A 21,096-nucleotide genomic window follows, 5' to 3' on the forward strand; every position below is an offset into this window, starting at 1 on the left:
AAACCATTCCATTTCTGGTGTATTGCATTCTGGCGACTAGCAAACTAGAGCAGGTGCTATGTGGACTGTCCTGTCTCTTTTATTTTATTTTTTATACTTGTGTGTTCTTTCTCACACTGGGAAGTTTATAGCCTACTTTACTTATTCTGGCATTTGCCTTTATAACTTTATATGAAATACTTAAATGTAAATCCCTATTTCACAGAATATATATGTGTGAACCTTGGAGGCCAAGGTAAATTGCATGCAGAACTACTACAGACTTAGACATATTTATTCAGACTTCATGTAACCCTGGTGAAGGATTTTGGACATCTGGAAACTGTATGTCATAAAGGATTGCTGACTTCAGCTATGTGCTCTACTGCTGACGTTTGTCAGATAGATATCTTTTCTTTCTCTGCTCTAGAACTTCCTTTACTAATTTGAGGCAATACCGAATGAAACCCTGTTATAAAAAAAAGAGAACATTAGCACACTTAATACTTTGGCCCGCTAACCTGACTTCTACCTCCTGATTTTTATTAGTTATTAAATTATTTTAGTTCATCTGTTGATTACCTTGATAATTTAAAATTAATATTTAAGGGTGCCTGGGTGGTTCAGTGGTAGAATGCTTGCCTTCCATGTAGAAGACCCAGGTTCAATTCCCAGACCATGCACCACAAAAACAATAAGAATAAAAATAAATAAATAAATATTCAGTCTGTCTGCACTGATGCATCAATCAGAGAAAGTATCCATTCTACGTACTGTATCTGTTCTGTGTCTTGTCCCCTGCCTGCCAAGGAAGACGAGGGCATTAATGCACTTATATTGCCCCAATAGCCTCCCTGACATATCCTTTGTAACATGCACACACACTCACACACACATGCAGCCTTTTTTCCCCATTGGCAAAGATAAAATTTATCTTCTGGAGTCGTATTTCCCCAGTTACGTAGTTTTAGTTCTATATATACATGTTCATTGACCACTGTGAGTCCTTTTCATAGGCTTCTCCATTCTCCCCCCGGGTTCTTGCTGTCCTTTTAAGAAGAGCTAAAGGATAATATATACTTGAATTTGTTCATATCTGTAAGTGAATTCCTTAACCTAAATGATGACCTGGCTTTGAACATTATTATTTCCCTCAGGATTGACAGATACTATTCTACTTTCTTCTTGTCTTGAATTCCACCCTAGAGAAATTTATTCTGATTTTTCCCCTCTTAAATGCTGCTTGCATTTTTCTTATCATATACCTGAAACATTCTTTCCTTAATTCTGGAGTAGCTTCCCCCAATAATAGAAGCTCCAAGATAACGGATCTATTTATCTGTTTTATCCAGTGATACATCCCCAGTACCAAGAACAGGACCAGGCTCAGAATTGGCCTCAGTAAATGTGTACTGAATAAACAAAAAATCACCTGGTTAACACAGTACTCAGCCATTCAAAATGATCCCCATGAACGCTACAAAGAATGCATGGTGTAGTGCTGATAAAATAAATGGAATATAAAATGGCATATGTGCTATGACTGAAACTGTAAAAATATGTCTGCAGGTGACAAGGGCTTAAGAATAATATGCACATAAAAGTAGATTATAATTCTATCATCAACAGTAACAAATGTACAACACTGAAATTATGGGTCAACAGTGGGGTGGGATAAGAGTAGGAGGGGATTTGGGTTTTATTTTTTTATTCTTATTTCTATCTGGGAGTAATGAAAATTCTTATTTCTGTATGGGAGTAATGAAAATGTTCTAAAATCAATCATGGGGATGTATACACAACTATGTGGTGATAATGTGAGCCAGTGATTGTATAATTTGGATGGTGCAGTGTGTGAATACATCTCAACAAAACTGAAAAAAATTTAGGCCATATTATAAATTAGTTTAATCTCCTTGAGGGCAGGCCTGGTGTCTTTTTTGTTCAATATTGTGTGTCCAGTACCTAGCACCAGAACTTGTCTTGTTGTTGGACAATTGGAGAGCATGCAAGCACTAGATATTTTTAAAATTTTTAAAATGGCTTCACCCAAATATAGGTCTTTAAGTTCTGATGTATGCTGGTATTTCTAAAGTGATCAATTGCTTGTATGCTTTCAGAAAGCAAACCTTTTTGGGTTACTTTTGATGTCTTGTTACAAAGTCAAGGTTGCTCACAGCTTGTATTAACAAACACAGCCAGCAACCACAGAACATGTTAAACTGGTTTCTAAAACTTAGCCTCTTCTATTAGAGCTTATTTGAAACAGGAAAAACTTTACCCCTTTTCAGACTACTTTGAAATTCAATGACTCCAAAATGCCATTCCCTGTTGACTGGAAAATTCCTATTGGATGGGTGATGTCTCCAAACCCTTCTGAAGAACTAAGACTCCCACACAGAGCAGGCCTGGTTATCATTTACTGCCATCCCTCTGTTAAATTGACAGAGACCGATCGCCCACAAAGTTGAAAACATTTACTCTTGGGCTCCTTACAGAGAAAGTTTGCAGCTCCTGAACTCATGTCTTTTAAAAACTGCAACACCATTTTTGGAGTGAGCATGGGTTTTAGAGTCAGCCCTAGTTTTGCAGTCAAACTCCATTGCCTACTAGCTCTGTAACCCCTGGGTAATTACTTAAACTCTCTGGGCCTCAGTTCTGTACCTGCAAGAGGACAATAATACTAATGCCAACCTGTCACGCAGTACCAGTACCACAAGGAGTTGTGTTGGAGCCTGAGGCAAAAGGAAAAATGTGCGCCCCATGTACCCTTATCAAAATATCCTCCCATATTTTGAATCAAGTGGTAAAAGTTATTGAAGATTTACAGTGAAAAATACATACACATACGTTTATGTATAAAGCCTTGCATTGTCCAATCTATTCATACCCTATTGTCAACCTTCATAAACTGTCTAGCAAGGAAGGGAAGGCAGCATGATTCCAGGAACCTTGGCCTGATTGGAACTAGTTTTCTCATTACATAACAAACCAACAATAGCCTACATTTATTTAAATTTTTGATATTCTGCTCGTCGTGGATTTTTTTTGGATTTGATTTCGATTTTTTAAACATTGCATTAAAAATGATTTATTTAGCTTGATTACTAAGCTGTTGGTGCCCCTCCCTGCATAAATTTTGAGCCTGGTGAATGCCTCACTCACCTCACCCAGTCCTGGCCCTGCTGTTAGGATTGCTGTGAGAATTAGAGATAATGTCTGTAAAGTATCTAAAACAATACCTGATACCTAGTAGGTGCTAAGAAATTAGTAATTGTTGTTGATAATGAGGATAATAGCATATACCTCTTAGAGTTGTTATGAAGGCTATGTGAAATAATGTAAGTAGATCCGTATGGGATTTAATATAGAGCCATGCTCAATAAATATTAATTTCCTCCTTTCCACCTTTTTAATTTCTTAAATCCAGTAAGCATACCTCAAGCTCTACCAGCCAGTATATTGGTGATAGTTTTTCTCTCTGACCAGAGCATTGGATTAGGAATCAGGGACCTGGGTTAGTGGCCCTGTCACTAAGAAGGTTAATTAAAAAGTATGCATGTGGGGCCAGAGATTTTCTCATACGATCATGAGGTATTAGTTCCTCCTTCTGTAACTAAGAAATCAGGATTTAAGGGATGATTTTAATTACTGAATCATTATATAAATATTCATTTTTGCTTTCTGGTATATTAGAGTAGACAGTGAAATTCCCGAAATCTCTGAATTGTAATCCAGTTGCCCTGATCTCTGATAATGGTTGTATAGCCCTTATCTTCTGCCCCTGTGATTATAACAACCCGTGACCAACCTTCATTTGTACCTAGTTTCCAGTTTTTCAACTTTAGAGTCTTGTAATCACTAAAGATATCCCCTATTGTTTATTAATGAAGGGTCTTGTGTCCGCCCAGAACTAATCCACTCCAAATCCAAAATCATTTTGATAACCGAGACTGGATTTAACATTTAACAGAGTGGGCCCACCTGACATGCGCAGTAGCTTAGACTTTAACCTACAAGTCCCCTGTGCCTCATTCCACCATTTCCTCACACACGTTCTGTGACTAAGCATGTAATCAATCTGCGCATGCTCAATAATCAGATCCCCTCTAATTCCATCATCCGGGGCCACTGCGCTCATTATCCTAAACCCTGCCCATCTTTTCTCTAATAAAACTACCCAAATTACTGCAGTTCGGAGAGACAGAGTTTGGGCCACTAAGCCATCTGCTCTCCTATTACACGTGTAGTAATAGACTCTTTCCTCTCTTTGAAACCCTGGTGTCTCAGGAATTGGTTACTGAGCACGTCGGGCAGAAGAATTCACAGGTTTTGTCCAGTAACAATTCCCTAGTTACCTAATCTCTATCATTGTTTTTGGACACTATATTCTAAGATCTGAGGGCTAGCTGATTAGAAAGTTCATGACAAATCCATTCAGGAAAACAATTTTGCAGGGCAGTCATACTAACCAAAGACAAGTCAAACCTATAAAAATAAGCATAGCAAGAAATGAAAATACTTATTGCCTGAAAATAACCATACTTTACGCTCCTAATTAGATTGATCAGATGGGCATGTTGTCACCATTATGTCAAGCATTTTTGTGTTCGGCTAACTAAATTCTCTTTAGCTTAAAGTATGGTTTCTATAATTTCACAATTGCATAGAAAGATCAGAGTGAAAAGATGAAAAGCTTTTTGGAGGTGACTGAGGGCAGATGTTTCACTTTTGCTGTCAAAATAGGGACTGGCTCCAAGTTTCCCAATTTGTATTCCTTCCCCTTGGAGGCTGAGGTTGGTAGACCTCCATGTTCTACAGGCTTAGGTTAAATTAATTCTCCCACTTTGGTCAGTCTGTTGAGGGAGTTTTTGTAGCTGCTCCTGGCAAAATAAACCACTCTTATTTCCAGACCTAGGAACTAAATATAGCTAGCATTTTGTTCTATTTTTTGCAAGAGAAAACTGGGTCAGATAGACATCTGCTTCCCTAGATTGTCTTATTTCATATGAGTCCCAGTTGGATAGAAAAGCATGATTCTCTGAGACAAGACTGTTGACCAACAGCTCTGCTTCCATTCTGATGGAACGTTCAAGAGATCCTTTTGCTCTGTGTCTGAGCAAGACGCACTGCCCTAAAGATAAATAAAGCTGTCCATGCTGTCCACATGTTACACTCAGCTCTGGCTTTTAGTTTTTACCTGCTTTTAGAGGAACCAATTTAATTTCTCACATTTCTGATTGGGGTGGGGGGAACCTCTTCAAACAGAGGAGACTCCTCATTCACATCTGAAGAGTCGTCAGTGACAAAAGAAGATGGAATGGTAGCAAAAATAATCCACTGATGAGGAAATTTTGAGTGTGGGCAAGAGAAGAGAACATTCTGAGGTTCTATGAGAGTCAATTAGCAAAGGTGGGCTTCACATTAAACCTCTCGATGGGGCTGAAAATGAACATATCAGTGTCTTAGAGGCCCATGGCAGGTGACGTTTCCCCTTCATCCCCTAGTCCACTAATTTCCAAATCCAACTGATGGATGTGAAATTCCACCTACTTTAACCTTGATGCTTGGTGTCCAATCAGGAAGTAAAACAGGCATGACCCTGACTCATACTTCTTTAATTTCAATATTGCAGCTCCAAGTTGCACTCCAGCTATCACTTCCCCACCTCCAACATGACACAGTTATATATTTTTGTAACGTATTCCTTAGAGCAGAAGTCTACACTGCCTAAATATTTTTACTGGGATTCAGATCAAGATAAGAGATACATGTTTCAGTATTTCACATGCTCAGCAATTGATATTAGTTCAGGATCTGGGACACAAGCTTAACACATGTTCATTGATGAAGTCAGAATGTTTCCAGTTACCAAGCTTGAGCAGATTCTCATGCTTGCCTGAAAACCCTATTTCAAAGGAATTTCCAAAAGTCCAAGAAATAAAATTCTCTATAGGCCCAAAACCTTGTCTTAAAGAGATTAGAAAATGAGTTGGATGCCTATTTAGAAAATGAGTTGGAGGGGACATGTTCCTGCCTTGAAATTCTAATAAATGTTTAAATCTGAAAAGTAACTAAGTTTACATTTTTATAATGTGGACAACCACATTGAATTTGGCATTAAAAACTCCAGATTTAAAAAAAAAAAAAAAAAAAACTCCAGATTTTATTTCTCTTTTACCTTTTGGCAAATAATGCCAGGAGCATGTGGGAAGAACACCTTTTGATTGGTAGGCTAGCTCTGCTTTTAACCATTAGCTGTGTTTCTTGAGAATACAACAGAGAAAACAAATGAGATGCCAAGTTTTCTTACTTTCCTCCCAAAATCACTTGCATAAATATGCACATTCACACCCCTTGCTCACCTCTGCCTCCACATGGAAGAAAAGTGAGTCAATCTCACTCACTTTTTAAAATCACCTGGAGGGGATTTCCAGCATCTAAGGAAATAATTCTCTTTGCTGTTGGCACTAAGTTATTGTCTTTAGGAAAATATCTACCTAATTTTACACAAGTTGCCAAGCCGAAATATGAATAGCAGAGTAACATTTTAAAATACTTATGACAATTGGCATGTATTTAAAACAATATTTCTCAAGCCGTGTTCCTTGAACAATCTGCAGCTGAAAAACCTTGATGGCTTGACAAAAATGCAGATTCCAGGATCTCATGCCAGACCCACAGAAATGGACCTCAGGGTGGGGGGTGGAGGGGTATGGGGGGAACCTGGTGGGGAGGTAAGATCCTCTGCATTGTTAACAAACTTCTCAGGTGATTTTGGCGCACTAGAGTTTGCTAGCCATTGTTTCTTTACTGATGAGATAATGACAAACCTTTCTGCAAATATTCCTATCATAATTTCACAAATATTAGAACAACAAAACAAAGATCTCAGAAAGTGAAGGTCTAATATCCTGGGATTTCGGAATAACATCTTAATGTTTGCTAATTTTCGGACTGCAAACCAAAGGGAAAAACAAAACGTCAATGTATTTGTAATTAATAACTTCTACTATCAGATGTAACAGCCATCCCCAAGAAAGTTCCAAGTTCATGGTTTTGAAGATATTAAAAAGCCTAGATTTAGTTTACAGCTAAATTATGTTTCTTCCTCCCAGATGCTTAAATTTATGTGTGGTGTGTCTCCATCTGCTTAGAGTCTACCATGCAGCAGGAATCATTTAAAATGAGACTTTACTTATAAGACAATGTTAAGTGAAAAGGGCAAGTCAAAAACATTAAGTTGCCATAATTCCAGCTTTAAAATAGAGTATACAATGGGAGACTGGAAGTAATTACTCATAAACCACCAGTAGCTTTTGGTTTTGGGTAATTGGATTAGGGGATGCCCCCATTCCCTATATTTCTAACTTTATGTTCAGTTTTTAAATTTAAAAATAATAATAAACATAAACTTTACAATGTTGACTTCTAACTTAAAAATATCATCATAGGGCGGCCCATGGTGGCTCAGCAGGCAAGAATGCTCGCCTGCCATGCCAGAGGACCTGGGTTCGATTCCTGGAGCCTGCCCATGTAAAAAATTAAAAATAAATAAATTAATTAATTAAAAAGTTTCATTTAAAAAAATCATCATAAGTCTAATTTTAATTTGCTAAATTAACTTCAAAAGCATAAATTAAGGAAAATGTATTTGTAGGTCTAAAATCCTAATACAACCATTTTAATTTTTCCATTTCCCTTCTAAACTTTATTTACAGGCATACTATATGATTTAAAAATAGTTGCAATCATAGTTTATAAATTTGAGTTCCACTTTTTCTACTTAACTTTATTTTATAAATGTGTTTGTACATTTCTGCATAGCTTCAGAATTATTTTAAAGGCTACCCTTTTTTAAGATGATACTGTATTTTATCCATTCCTGTGTATAGGAATATTTCTGTTGTATCTAGTTTCAAGTTATTATAAATAACTTAGTTCGAACCATATGAGGCCTTTTTTTTTCTTTTAAAAGTTATTTCTTTAATGAATAATGGGGGAACAAATGTTAAAATATATTAAGAGTGAAATGCTGGTGATCGGTGAGGGGGAGGGGGAGGGGTGGGGGTAATGTTATGTATGAATTTTTTCTGTTTTCTTTTTATTTCTTTTTTCTGAATAGATGCATATGTTCCAAGAAATGATCATGATGATGAATATGCAACTATGTGATGATATTGTGAATTACTGATTATATATGTAGAACGGAATGATCAAAAGTTATGAATCTTTGCGTTTGCTTAGTGTTTTTTGGTATTTAAAAACAATAACAAAAAATTAATTTAAAAAAAGTTATTTCTTTAGAGTAAATTCCAATTAATGGTTTTACTACTTCAAAGGGCATAAACCTTTTTAGGGTTCTAATATGCAATATATTTCCCCATTGTCCTTCAAAGAAATTGTACCAATCTTTATTACCACAAGCTATGTGAAAAAGAACTGGATACCTAAGAAGGTTGAAAAGTGTCAAGATTAAAAATATATATCTTTTCACTTTTATTTTTTGTTACCTTATACTTCCATTGCTGTTTTAATTTTTATTTCTTCATTATAATGAATAATTTTTAAGTTATCAATATGTGAGACACGAAGGGGTTTACATATACAAATTCATCATTTTCTATAAGTAATTTAAATAAAACTGATGCATGAAAGGTAAAAAAAAAACCACCCACTCTATATTAGGTATTATTATAAAGTAAATATCTCATTTCATAGAATTAGAAAGGCACAGAAATTTAAGCTGTGAAAGAAAATAGCACTATTCTATGTTTTTTTAGCATATTTCATTGCTATTCATAAGACGAAAAGCTAATTCAAAGAAACAATAGCTTCCTTTATTAATGAGAAAAAGTAATTTTTTTCAAGATTAGAAAGTTTGTTTAACTCATATCTTCTTTTCCTCGAGAATGACCGTGTGAAATTTACCACATCCATTGAAGGAACTGGGAAGATAAAATGCAAAATGACAATCATACGAATAATTTTTTAGAGGAATGGAGAAAGCCATTCAATAAATGACCTACCTGACCTCACGAAGTACATCAAAAGGATGAAAAAGGATAATCTCAACAGGTGGAAACTGGAGAGAGTGCGTGTCATATTCACAAGGAAGAGCGATTTGCTTCACAGTCTCGACGTTTCCACTGCGGGGTTTGCTCAGAAAGAGCTCAGAGAACTAATCCGAAGGTGTGGTGACATCAGGAAGTTCCTGAGGGACTGAGGGCGGGTCCCAGCCCCTTTCAGGATCTTTGCCTCCTCCTCTTTTCAATAAAAGGTCAGAGACTTTCTACCTTACATAATTTTATGCATACCTTAGCATTATAATTTGTATTTGCAGTATGACGAGTTGAAAATAGTTTCATTCTTCGTGGGCGGTTTATTAGTTGTTTGGCTTGGTGTGTCGAAATCAGGTGTGATTTGAGATCCTCTAACCCCTTGTTCCTGTGAATGAAATAACAAGCCCAGTTAGTATTCTGTTGGCCCAGGTACACAAAACCATTTTTTTTATATTAATTCACACACTCATCCCTCAGAGGGCAGTCTTTAGATGCTATTAAGAATGTTTCCAGTCCAATCATAAATCCATATTGGTCAAAATATGTCTATGCTTTAGATTAAAGGGTACTTTTTGGGAGGGATCTTAAATATCTCTGTTTTTACTTCTTCCTATCCAGTGTTTCCATCTCTCTAATCTTTCTTTCTTTTTCCCTTTCTTTTTCATTCATTCATTCTTTCTTTTCTTTCTTTTTTAAAGAAAAGTAAATGCAAAAAATTCAATTAAATAAAGAACTATGCTTGAATATTGTTGGAAGTAAGTAAACTTGTGCTCCATGTCTACAAGGTAGTTTTCCTTTCTACTGTAAGTGTTTGAAACTCACACTCAGGCTTCTGGTGGTCTGATGACTTTATAATAGGTAGGTGGGCATGCAGACAGATAAAGATACAAGCAATTAAAAAAATACATTTTCATCCAGAGCTCTCATTAGGTAAAAGCCGCTTGTTATTTAGCATTCTCTATCTAATATATGTGTTTATGAAGTAATAGCATCTCTTATGTAAATCTATTTACCAGTTTCCTCTGTGTCTAAACCCCATTTGAATGAGCAGGGGATTCCTTGCAGGAAGTAGACTCTAGCAATGCTTCCCACGGGGTGGGTATATCAGAATCATCTGGGGGGGAGGGTGATTAAAAAGCACTATGTACAGATTTCTGCCCCCACCCCCACCCCCACCTCAGACCTAATGAATACCAAAACAGCCTAGCACTGGCCCCCTGACCTGGGTTTAAATTCCAAGTCTTCTACTCACTGGTTGTGTGGCCTTAAGCAAAACTCTCAAGTTCTCTAAGTTTTAGTTTCTTCAGCTTCGTAATATGAGGATAATGAAATTGTACATCCCACAACCTCACAGGGTTGTCGCACGGATTACACGAGATATTATTACAGTTAAAGCTCTTAGCACTGGGCCTTCCACCACGTAAGCTCACTTACCATTTAGTCACTATTATTATGCAACCTCACTGGTCACACAACCAGCTCCTTTCCCTCCTCCCAGAAGGCAGGCTGCAAGGAGAGGGCTCAGGTGAGGAATCCCCGTGCGGGGTGAAAGATGGGGAACCTTGGCATTTTCTATCTTTGCTATTTCTCACTAATCCAAAAGAGAAGCCTGCGGACTTCAGGTGAAAGTTGGGGAACCTCGGCATTTTAGGCTGTTTTTCTCTTTTGCCTCTTGTTTGGAGAAATAAAATAAGGAAACATAAATAGGAAAACCAAATAGATCGCCTCCTAGCTTCTCTGTTTTTTTCCACCTGCTCTAAGCTGTACTAATCTGAAACTGCCCTCTGGAACAAATGGGGAATTGTTTCACATTTCTCTCAGAAACCTGTTAATGGAATGCACTGCTCCCTGTTGGATCAGTGTGCTTGCCTGATAAATATTTGTTGAACTCCTATAAGTTTTAAGTACTGTGCCAGTGTTTATCTAGATAGAGCCACTGTACAGTTTCCTAGAAACTAGCCAATTATAGGAATAAGAACAATTTCCATTGGGAGGTCTCTTCGTGTTACTGTGAATGATCTTCCTGCTGGTGAACACAAAAGGTCCCCTGATGTCCCAGCTACACACGCCTTTCTACTTCCAGCATTCAAAACAGTGCACTAATCAATGAGAGAACCTGCCCCTTCGCTTTTGGATTAGTGAGAAATAGCAAATGTAGAAAACAACACTTTTCAAAGGATGGAGGGGAGGGGAAGGAGAGGGAAGAGACGGCGCTGGATGTGACTATAAAGAGGTAGCAGAAGGAATCTTGTGGTGATGAAACAGTTCTGTACTTGATTACAGCGGCAGTTATACAAATCTACACCTGTGATCAAATTGCATGGAACTACAGTTGGGGTGAAGGGTACAGGGGCCTCTCTGAACTATTTTTTGCAACTTCCTGTGAGTCTGTAATTATTGTAAAACAGAAAGTTAAAAAAATTACAAAAGATGGGGCGTATTTAATGATCATTGGAATGCCACCATGTATTCACACGTACTCTGAAGCAAACCACCTCTTAATTTCCTATCTAGTCAAGAGTGAGTAATAATGAATTTTATCCATACTGTGACCCTGATAAATGTTTACAATTCAAAAGAGCGTCACAGTTTTCCGCATTTTTAATCTAGCATTATGCACTGGCTGTTATTATTGTTACGATTGTTATTATTTTATTATTAAACTCAGAAACTGCTTGCTACCACAAGCAAAGTAGAAAGGGACAGGCCACGCTTCCAAATGTATAGACAGGAAAAGCAGGTATGGAAGTGTAATGGAACTGAGGGAATCCGGTTCAACAGTCAGTAAAGGTGACCTGTGTCCCCACCCCACCCTGGTCTAGGGCCCCAAGCTGGAATATGACTCACTGGAACACCCTTTTGTCTTGACATTCACATTAGTGAACCTACCGTCTCTTATTTGCAGTCCAAGTTTGAAAAGATAAGTCTGTTTCCTCAATTGATATCCTACAAGGAGACCAGGGTAACTTTTTGCAAGTCCCACATCCCTGTATTTATCTATATATTTGCTTCATTTCTTTATTCCTTAATTTATCGAACATTTCTTGAGCTCACTCAAAGAGAAATAATAGGATAAACTAAGACATAGCCCCTCCCTTAAAGGAGATCAACTCCTTAGTGATAATAATGATAAATATAATGATGATGATAACAGTAATAAAAATACGAGAGATATGGATACAGATTCTTTAGGAGAATCAAGGAGGAAGCAACTACATACAGGGAATCCCAGAGAGAGAAGCCATTGAAAAACTTCTATAGAGAGGCTTCTTTTGAGCTGGGTTCCAAAGAATAGAGAGGAGTTTGTGAAGAATGGAGAAAGGCATTCCAGGCAGAGGGAACAGACTTGGTGACATGAAACAAGTGTGGTTTGAGAGTTTGGTGTGCATGAAAGGGAAATGATAAAGTAATTTTAAGATAGGCTGTGAAGAACTTCTATGTGCCAGGTTTAGGATATTGAATTTTACCTTCAAGGCATTAGGAATCCACCTTTTTACTTATTAACTTGTTCATTTGTTAATATATTACCATCATATAATAATACAAGTAAGTATATAATAAAGAATGTACATAACACAATAATGTGATATAAAATATAAACAATCTAAATTATATAAAATGATACATTTATATCCTAATGTAACCTTATTATGTGAATAAATCATTTCGTTTTGTTTTGTTTTGTAGTCCATTACAAAGCAAGAAGGAAAATGGCTGCACACTTCTTTACTTGCCTAAGAAGTCTTTTTCATGAACTAGAGCTATTTTGTGTTAGAAACCAGGACTTTCTTACAAATAATGTATCAAACAAAACAGATGCAAGTTCATTGCTTTCAGTAACTGGCAGGACTTCCTTACAAACAATGTATCAAACAAAACAGATGCAAGTTCATTGCTTTCAGTAACTGCCTGTTTTCAGAGCGCTGCACAAAGCATTCAAGGACCGACTGGGTCCAGCAAGGTCTGCATGCAGGTTGGCAATACAGAGGTAAAATACTTTTTCTTATTAAAATTCTAAAGAAAAAGAATAAATAAAAATTGGGGGAAATGTTTCATTTTAAAAGAATGTGCATCAGTACCATATATTTTAGATTTATTTGGATGTTAAAGTGCAATTCTAAAATATTGTCATCGAAGCCAGATTTCTCTTTTTTTGTTTTTAACTAGCTGGCTTCCCAAGCTTTGGGCATGAGAATCCTCAATCTTCATTGGAGTAATTATTCCCTGGAGCATGCACACAGAGTTGTCCTTCTGAGAAGCAACTCTATCGAAAAACCAACACCTGCAGTATGGAAGATCTATTCTTGTGCCTCTGACTTGGGGCTCTCATTTTGGGTCCACCCCATTTCTCAACTCTTGGTATCCCTGGCTCCTTCGGTTACATCTCAGTTTCAGCTACTTCTAGAGATGCAGGGATTGCTCTTTCCTTTTGATGTTCTCCCTAGGACCAACCATACTAAAGTTTCAGGTTGTCAAATGGCCTATATGTTAAGTCAGACCACCCTGAAAAAAACCTTCTGAATTTGGTGAAAACCAACCCAACCATTTCAGTGATTTATCAACAGAAAGACAGGAACCTGATTTTATTCATACGGATTAATATTAGAGTGGGAAAGGGTGGCCAGTAAGTCGGTGGCTCTTGCAGGATGTGAGAAATGACCAAGGCCTTATGACGGCTGAGAGCAATTTGGAGAAAAGAAGCAGATCTGTGAACATGTTAGGATGTAGAACTGATAAGTTAAATGACTTATTACATGTGAGAAGGAAAGAGAGAGAAGAGAAACATTAAGCATTAATTCAACCCAAAGATCTGAGAGGCAGATTTTATTAACCTCCTTCTACAGATTAGGAAATCAGTTAAGGTAGGACTTGGTGCTATTTCTGCACATGAGATAGGCTGAACAATTTGCTGTAAATACAGTCAAGTATTGTGAGAAAATCCAGGACAAGAAAAGAGTGCATGAGGTTTTAGCATAATAAGGCCATGGTTATTATTAGACAGCTTGAATAAGATCAAGGGCACATTATTAGGAGTACACATTTTTCTTGAATACCAGAGGAGTTGGTCCCCAGAAGGAAATTAATCTTGAAGGTGATGAATTATGTTAAGTTTGGGGCACTTTGGACTCCAAACAGCAATATCTCATCCTGGGGCTCTTACCCCATGAAATAGTCCAGAACTCCATTCTGATAGGGGGGTCACCAAAAGCAAAATTGAGGAGAAATCTTTTAACATTCAGTGGATTCTCCAGGAGAGAAAACGTGCAAGACTGAAGAATGGGTTGGTGGGCTGGGTCTTCAGTGTTCTTTGAAGGGGAGGTAGATTTTAAGGAAAATGGGGGTGGAGCCCTGAAGGACAGAAGGAGAGGCTCTTAGCAGGAAGGGGACAAGGATCCTTAAGGAAAACTGGAGCTTCTGCGTGGGAGACCCTGTTAAGGCTTAAACAATTAGGGCTCACATTAACCAAATCAAGGGCAGAAATCTCAGTGTCTTTGTCACTCCATATGGCCTTGGTAAGGCAGGTTAGTTAGGGAACTGCGGGGGGGGGGGGGAAGTCACCCCAAAATCAAACTTCCTTTTGATGCACACACACCTAGGTTCACCCCAACCCCCAAACCCGCCCCCTCACACCTAGCCCTCACTGAGGTTGGCACCTGAAAAGAACCAATGAAAAATGCAGCTCTTCAATCCATTATTAGCATAGCCACGGGGGGGGAAGGGCCCCTCCAAGTCCTTACAATACTGGGATCCTGTGCTGGTTTGAATTTGTAGACCCCAGAAAAGCCATGTCCTTTAATCCTCATTCAGTATTGATGGATGAGAGTTTTTTAATTAACCATGGAGATGTGACCCACCCAATTGTGGGTGGTAACTTCTGATTAGATGATTTCCATGAAAAAGTGTCTCCGCCTATTCAAGGTGGGGTTGCTTACTGGAACCCTTTGAGAGGGAACCATTTTGGAAAGAGCCATGGAGCAGAGTCCATTCCGCCCGAGACCTTTAGAGATGAAAAAGGAATATGTCCCCAGGGGAGCTTCAGGAAAAAAGAAGCCTGGAGAGACAGCTAGCAGACATTGCTATGTGCCTTTTCAGTTGAGAGATAAACCCTGAACATCATTGGCCTTTCTTGAGTGAACATAAGCTCTTGTTGGTGCCATATTTTGGACATTTTTATACACTTGCTTTAACTGAGATATTTTCATGGCCTTAGAACTGTAACTTTGCAATTCAATAAATTTCCCCCTTTTAAAGCCGTTCCATTTCTGGCATATTGCATTCCGGCAGCTTGCAAACTAGAACAGATCCTGACCTCAGAGGGCTTTTCCTCCTTAGGAGAACGCCAGTGCTCATCTTCCTTTGAGTGTGTACTTTCACTACACATTAGGGTTTTGAGCTGTACACACTAGCTAGTCTTTGGATTCTTTGGCCGTACACACTGACTAGTCCTCAAATTCTTTCCTGTGACTGAGACAATGAACCTTCACAGCATCAGCCCCTGGTGGAGAGATCTTAACTTCTCCGAGAATTCCTGGGGCTCTCCTGCATCAAGCTTATTAAACTATTTGGCCATACACACACCGACTAGTCCTTGAGTTCTTTCCTAAGATTGAGTTAAGAAAACTCACAGCACTAGCCCTTCGTCTCAATTTCTCTGAGAACTTGTGGGGCTGTCTCACATCACCAGGCTTCTCCCTTGGCCCTCCAAAGAAGAGTTCCTGGGTACAGCAGTGGTGGGGAGGCCGCTAAAGGTGACCCTATTCCAGGGCCATTGGATGGGCAGTGTCACCAACTGGCAGTCAAGTCCCAGGTGGAAGCAACTGTAAGGCTGAGCCCCCTTCTAGAGGCACTGTGAACACTGGAGGAGTCCATGAGTGGAGCTTGGGGATGGGGGGTGGGGGACTTCCATCCTTATTGTGTGAGTTATAGTTGGTGAGGTCTTAGGAGCCTGACAAGTTCACAATTCTACAGCACTGGTTCTTTCCATGGTATGTGACTAATGTGTCAGTACTGGGTATGTATGGGTGCTATTTATGAGGCAGGAAAGGCAAACAAATAGTTTTGGTGTTATAATGAACTGCTCCGACACTTGAACCCAGTATTTCTGAAATTTCTGTGCCTAGAACCTGAGATAAGCTGCTATTGTAAAGCTACTTGTAATTTTCCAATTCATGTTTGGAAACAAGACTGCTCTTTTGTTTTAGAGAATCTCTTAACACTTGAGTACATTTCTTCATTTGGCAAGAGTAAAGACCAACTCTTCTAGTGCAATGGTGGACTGAGACATTAATAATACTGAACTCTCATAATAATGTCAACAGTTCTCTTTCAAGAGGAATTCCAATTCATTTTACATATTATATAATATTATAAATTCATTTTTAATTTATTGGGTTTAGCCTGAAATGGGACAGGTAGGGGTGGGTGGAGTGGAAACTCTCTTCTGTTGAGAAGAGTGGAGAGAGGGTCTTGGGAGTGGGGGGATTTCCTTTGAGAAACAATGGGCAAGAGGCCATAGATGCTGTATATCTAATAGTCACTTCAAAGTCTTCTCTGCCTTCTAGTTTTCCTGTTATTCACAATCTTTCAGTAACATCCTGGTGATAGCTACGATTTGGGGAATCAAGGGAGGGGTGTGTGTCCACACTTGGGTCTTGCTTCCACCGTGTAGGAATTGCCTGCAAACCCCAGGCCAGGGCAGTGGGAGCACAGGTGAGAGGCTGGTGGTTCTGGAGCTCTAGGGGGTGGTTTACATCAGACTTTGGGAACAGTCATTAGGGGGAGAAGGAGGCTGTGCTGCAGAGTGCCTGTGTCAGGTGAACCTTGAGCGTGTATGGAAGTCTAGCCTTAACGGAATCAGATGCTGAGAAACAAGTGCAATCAGGGGTGGATTTGTGGGAGATAAAAACCTTTGTGGAGTCCCAGAATTTTGGGGGGAAGAAGACTGAATCCTGAGATGCTGGATTTTCTATCATCAGGTAGGATGAGGACTTGCTCTATTGTTGTCTAGAAGTGTGACAGAGGTTACAGAGGGAGGGTAATGTGATGGGATCCCTGTTGCCCCAGAGAGGAGGTTTCTTTTCATCCTTACAGTTCTTTGAAGCTTTTCTTGAGAAGATCTGCTCTGGTCCTCCCTCCCTGAGCATGTAGGTTTCCTCTGGCTCCCACTGCACTTTGTAGACCCCTTTATCATGGAGGTCAACTATCCTGAACTGTATAATATATAATGATATTATATAGAGAATATATATTGCACAATCACATAATTGTAATTATCTGTGTGCATGTCTCTTCCAGGAAAAGGACCCCAGTTCAAATTCCAGCTCTGCCACTAGCTAGCTCTGTGGTCTCAGGCAAAATACTCAATTCCTCAGTACCCTTATTTATAAACTGGGCATAAGACTTGCCATTCCACGCGGTTGCTAAGAGAAATGAAGGTAACAATGCATGTAAATTTCCCGCGCACACAGTATACAAAATAAAGAGCGCCTCGCACGGTGAAAAGCTCTCCATTAGCCTGGCCTTTTATTCTACACACTCAAATACTTACTGGTCACCTATAGCTCCAGGCCTCCGCGCCACTCCGCGGCGCAGCAGAAACTCTCATTGCGGCCTGTGTGCCTCGTCCCGCAGGTCTGCTCAGGACTGGCCCGGCTGAGGAGAAAGCCCGGCCCATCGCCCATCAGACCTCATTAACTACTGGGCCTGGATTGGCCCGCACGCACTCTTGTTGCTAGGCTCGGGGGTGTGTGGTGCAAATTCGCGCGTGCGCACCCTGGGGACCAAGGCGCCTTTCCGGTCGGGCGGGAGGAGGTGACGTCAGGAGCCGTGGCGGGCGGGGCCCTCCTGTAGCCGTGGGGACGCTTTATCTGTGGGCCTTCGGATCGCGTCACAAGTTGGCGACTGCGCTGTGGCCGTGGTGGCCGAGGCGGCGAAGGCGGCAGCGGCGGCGACAGCTCTGGGGTTTGCGTCTCGGGGTGTGTCGGCCGCCGCTGCTGCTCAGGCCTGGTATGTACAAATGGCTGATTAGGATTCTCGGCACCATTTTTCGTTTTTGTGAGCGGCCGGTGCCCCCTGCCCGGGCCCTTCTGAAGAGGCGGCGCTCTAACAGGTGAGAGGGGAGGGCGCGGAGCGCTCACCCGGCCTAGCTGTGCCCCCCACCCCCTGCGTGCTGGATCACACCGGTCCTGCCGGGGTGGCCCTGCTCACCGGTTGCTCGGCTGGGGCCGATGATGTGGTCGCTGGGTCCGGGTGACGCAGCTGCTCCCTCCACCTTGTGGGGATGCAGCTCCAGTGAAGGAAGCAGCTAGGCAAAAACGTATCTTTGGAGTGACCGGAGGTGATAGGATGTATGATGTTCTTGTTAAGAGTCCAAGCTGGTTGCTCACGTTCAATGGGGCTTTGTCATATTTTGCCGCCCTTAGATGGAAAAGTAAAAATTTAAGGAATACGGTCTTTGTTGTGGCTCGCTATTTACAAAGCACTTTACCAAGTGTCAGCTTAGCAATAAGAGCAGTTAAGGGGAAGTCAGATTAGTAGCTTGCCCCCAAAGCTGTTTTGATTGCAAGCACTGTTCTTCTAGAACCTAGACAGCAGCTGTTTTGTTCTGAAACAGCTGCCAGTGTGTGTTTGGGGTATGGGGGGAGTGGTTCTGTGCTTTAAAGAATTAGTGTATGAGAAAAAGAAGTAGGTATGTCGTTCCTTTAAAAAGATCACTGTACTATAAACTTCAGTTAAAATTTAGTTAAAACTAAAAGCGGTTCTTATTTAGAATCTATCCCTTAAGTTTTGTTTTATGTTCTGGTGTCTGTTTCTTTACCTAAAAATTGATCTAGAGAATGAAATACTGTATAAATGCTATACCAGCTAGTGGTGTTCAGCTGCTAATTTCATTTCTTTTTTAAAGCCTCAGGATCAAGGAATGTGGAAAAAAGGGTAGTTTCTGGGAGCTGAGAGAAGATGATGATACACAAGTCTGATAATGCAGGTCATTGATGAAATTGGTTATTGGCTAAATTCCATCACAGGGCATTGTTTCAACCTACTCCTTTCTACCTTTCTGCAGAGTTGATGTGAGGATCATTTAAGATCATATTGTAAAGTGCCTAACACGGTGCTTAATGTATGTAAGGGTAATGTTTGTTTACCTCCAGGGCCTTGTGGAGTGTCTTGTGCATGGTAGGCACTTAATACATGTCTTTTCTTAATAAAGGAAAGTTAATGTGATCAGCTTTTCTCCTTTTTCACATGTGGATCCCTGCTAGTTAGGAGAACAGTGGTTTGGATATCAAAACCCTTTCTTTACAACACTTTCTTCACTTCCTTAATTTAAAACCGTATTTCTCAAATAAGACATTTTTCAGTCAAAATGAAATCATGTTGGGATTTGAAAGTTATGAACTGAATGTTGTCCTCCTAGAATCTCGTTCTGTTTATTTCTTTGTAAATAATAATCAGTAATAAGGATTCAGAATGATGATCAGTAGTACACCAGGAGTCTTTAACATTCTTGAAATATATGTCCAAAACTTTTCTGAATTCACATTTTTTTATAACTGCTGTAATACACTTTCCATGGTATAAATGCAGTTAAATATAACACCTTTTATGTCTAATAAGTATCTTTCAAGTTTGCTTATATTCATCACCAAACTTAGAAGATAGTTTTCTTTGGGGTCATCTTTCAAAAGGAAATTGTTTTTTGTTTTTTGTTTTGTTTTTTAATAATTTTGGAGAGAAAAAGGAAATACTAGTTCTAGGCACTTACCTAGGTTCATTTACTTGTGACTTAAATCCACTTTCACATTTGTACCTCAGCCAGATTACAGGTCTGTTATATGATAGGGAGTTTGGGATCTCTCTCAAACAAACTTCCATTGTGTTAAATCTTCAAGTGGTAAAAGCCTACTATAAAGTAACATTCTCTTTTAAAACCTCGGTTGAAGATCATTTTATGACAAAGTGAATGGAAAAGTGTCTGTTGTATGAATAGTAAGTTTACTTATAAAAATGGATGTTTATATATATACATATGTACGTATATATTTTTCTTCCTTTTTCTCTCTCCCCTCAGCACTCTGTTTTCCACAGTGGACACTGATGAAATACCAGCCAAAAGACCAAGATTAGGTATTGAATATTAATTTTAAAAATTATGTTTTTTTAATAGGAAAAATAAATGCATGGAACAAAATTTAAAAGGTAAAAGTATATTCAGTAAAAAGTGTTTCTTATTCTTTTCCTACTCAGATATCTTTTCTATATGTAACCACTTGTACCAGGGACTTGTGTATCTTTCCAAATAAATAAGCCTATGTGTTGAATGTTCCTTTTTTTTTAAATCTTGTGACTTATTTTCTTTTGAGCAATATAAAGGGTTTGGGTTTTTTTCTTTAAATTTTTTTTGTTATTAAATGTAACGTATATACAAAGAAAAGAAAGAAAAAGCAATGATTTTCCAAGTACACTTCAACAAGTAGATACAGAAAAGATTTCAGAGTTTGTTGTGAGTTACCGTTCCACTATTTCAGATTTTTCCTTCTCGCTGCTCCAGAACACTGGAGGCTAAAATAAATATAGTTTTTCTTTTTTGTGAAAAATAACATATGTACAAAACAATAAATTTCAAAGCACATTACAACAATTAGTTCTAGAACAGATGTCAGAGTTTGGAGTGGGTTACAATTTCACCATTTTAGGTTTTTGCTTCTAGCTGCTCTAAGATACTGGAGACTAAAAGAAATATTAATATAATGATTCAGCAATGATACTCACTTGTTAAACCCTACCTTTTCTCTATAACTCCACTATCACCTGTGATCTTTCTCCCACTCTTTAGAAGTGTGTAGGCTATTACTCTTTCATGTTGGAAGGGACTATCACCATGGGATAGGGAGATGGAACTAGTTGATGTTAAATGTTCATTTTTAAATTCTTAATCTTCCTATAAAAAAAAGAGATACTTTTAATTTTTGAGGAGGAAACCTTGTAAAAACTGCCTCAAACCAAGTGATTTAGTTTGGATAGCTGAGTGTACGATCTAATGTATTGTCACAAA

General features: G+C 39.0%; 2 protein-coding genes across 10 annotated transcripts in view; one reads left to right on the plus strand and one right to left on the minus strand.

The window, feature by feature from the left end:
- The window catches only part of LIPH (lipase H), a 70,154-nt gene extending 52,370 nt beyond the window's left edge, over positions 1 to 17,784 (minus strand). Inside the window, exon 1 of one of the 3 annotated variants that reach the window (XM_077117792.1) lies at positions 17,590 to 17,784. Coding sequence is in view for 2 of the 3 variants with exons in the window: in XM_077117791.1 (XP_076973906.1) it covers positions 9,009 to 9,084 (76 nt within the window). In the remaining variant the exon portion in view is untranslated. Of the gene's footprint in view, positions 1 to 9,008; positions 9,596 to 17,589 lie in introns of those variants that run through there. The other 2 variants (XM_077117791.1, XM_077117790.1) reach the window with 2 other exon arrangements.
- Positions 17,785 to 17,877: 93 nt separating this feature from the next.
- Positions 17,878 to 21,096, plus strand: part of SENP2 (SUMO specific peptidase 2) — a 37,038-nt gene continuing 33,819 nt past the window's right edge. For 2 of the 7 annotated variants that reach the window (XM_077117797.1, XM_077117799.1), the window contains exons 1-3: positions 18,043 to 18,150; positions 18,946 to 19,026; positions 20,113 to 20,168. Coding sequence is in view for 3 of the 7 variants with exons in the window: in XM_077117796.1 (XP_076973911.1) it covers positions 18,050 to 18,150; positions 20,113 to 20,168 (157 nt within the window). In the remaining 4 variants the exon portion in view is untranslated. Of the gene's footprint in view, positions 18,151 to 18,945; positions 19,112 to 20,112; positions 20,169 to 21,096 lie in introns of all 7 variants that reach the window. The other 5 variants (XR_013158419.1, XM_077117793.1, XM_077117798.1 and 2 more) reach the window with 4 other exon arrangements.

The sequence above is a fragment of the Tamandua tetradactyla genome, chromosome 10 (genome assembly GCF_023851605.1).
Source record: "Tamandua tetradactyla isolate mTamTet1 chromosome 10, mTamTet1.pri, whole genome shotgun sequence".
NCBI classification, from domain to species: Eukaryota; Metazoa; Chordata; class Mammalia; order Pilosa; family Myrmecophagidae; genus Tamandua; species Tamandua tetradactyla.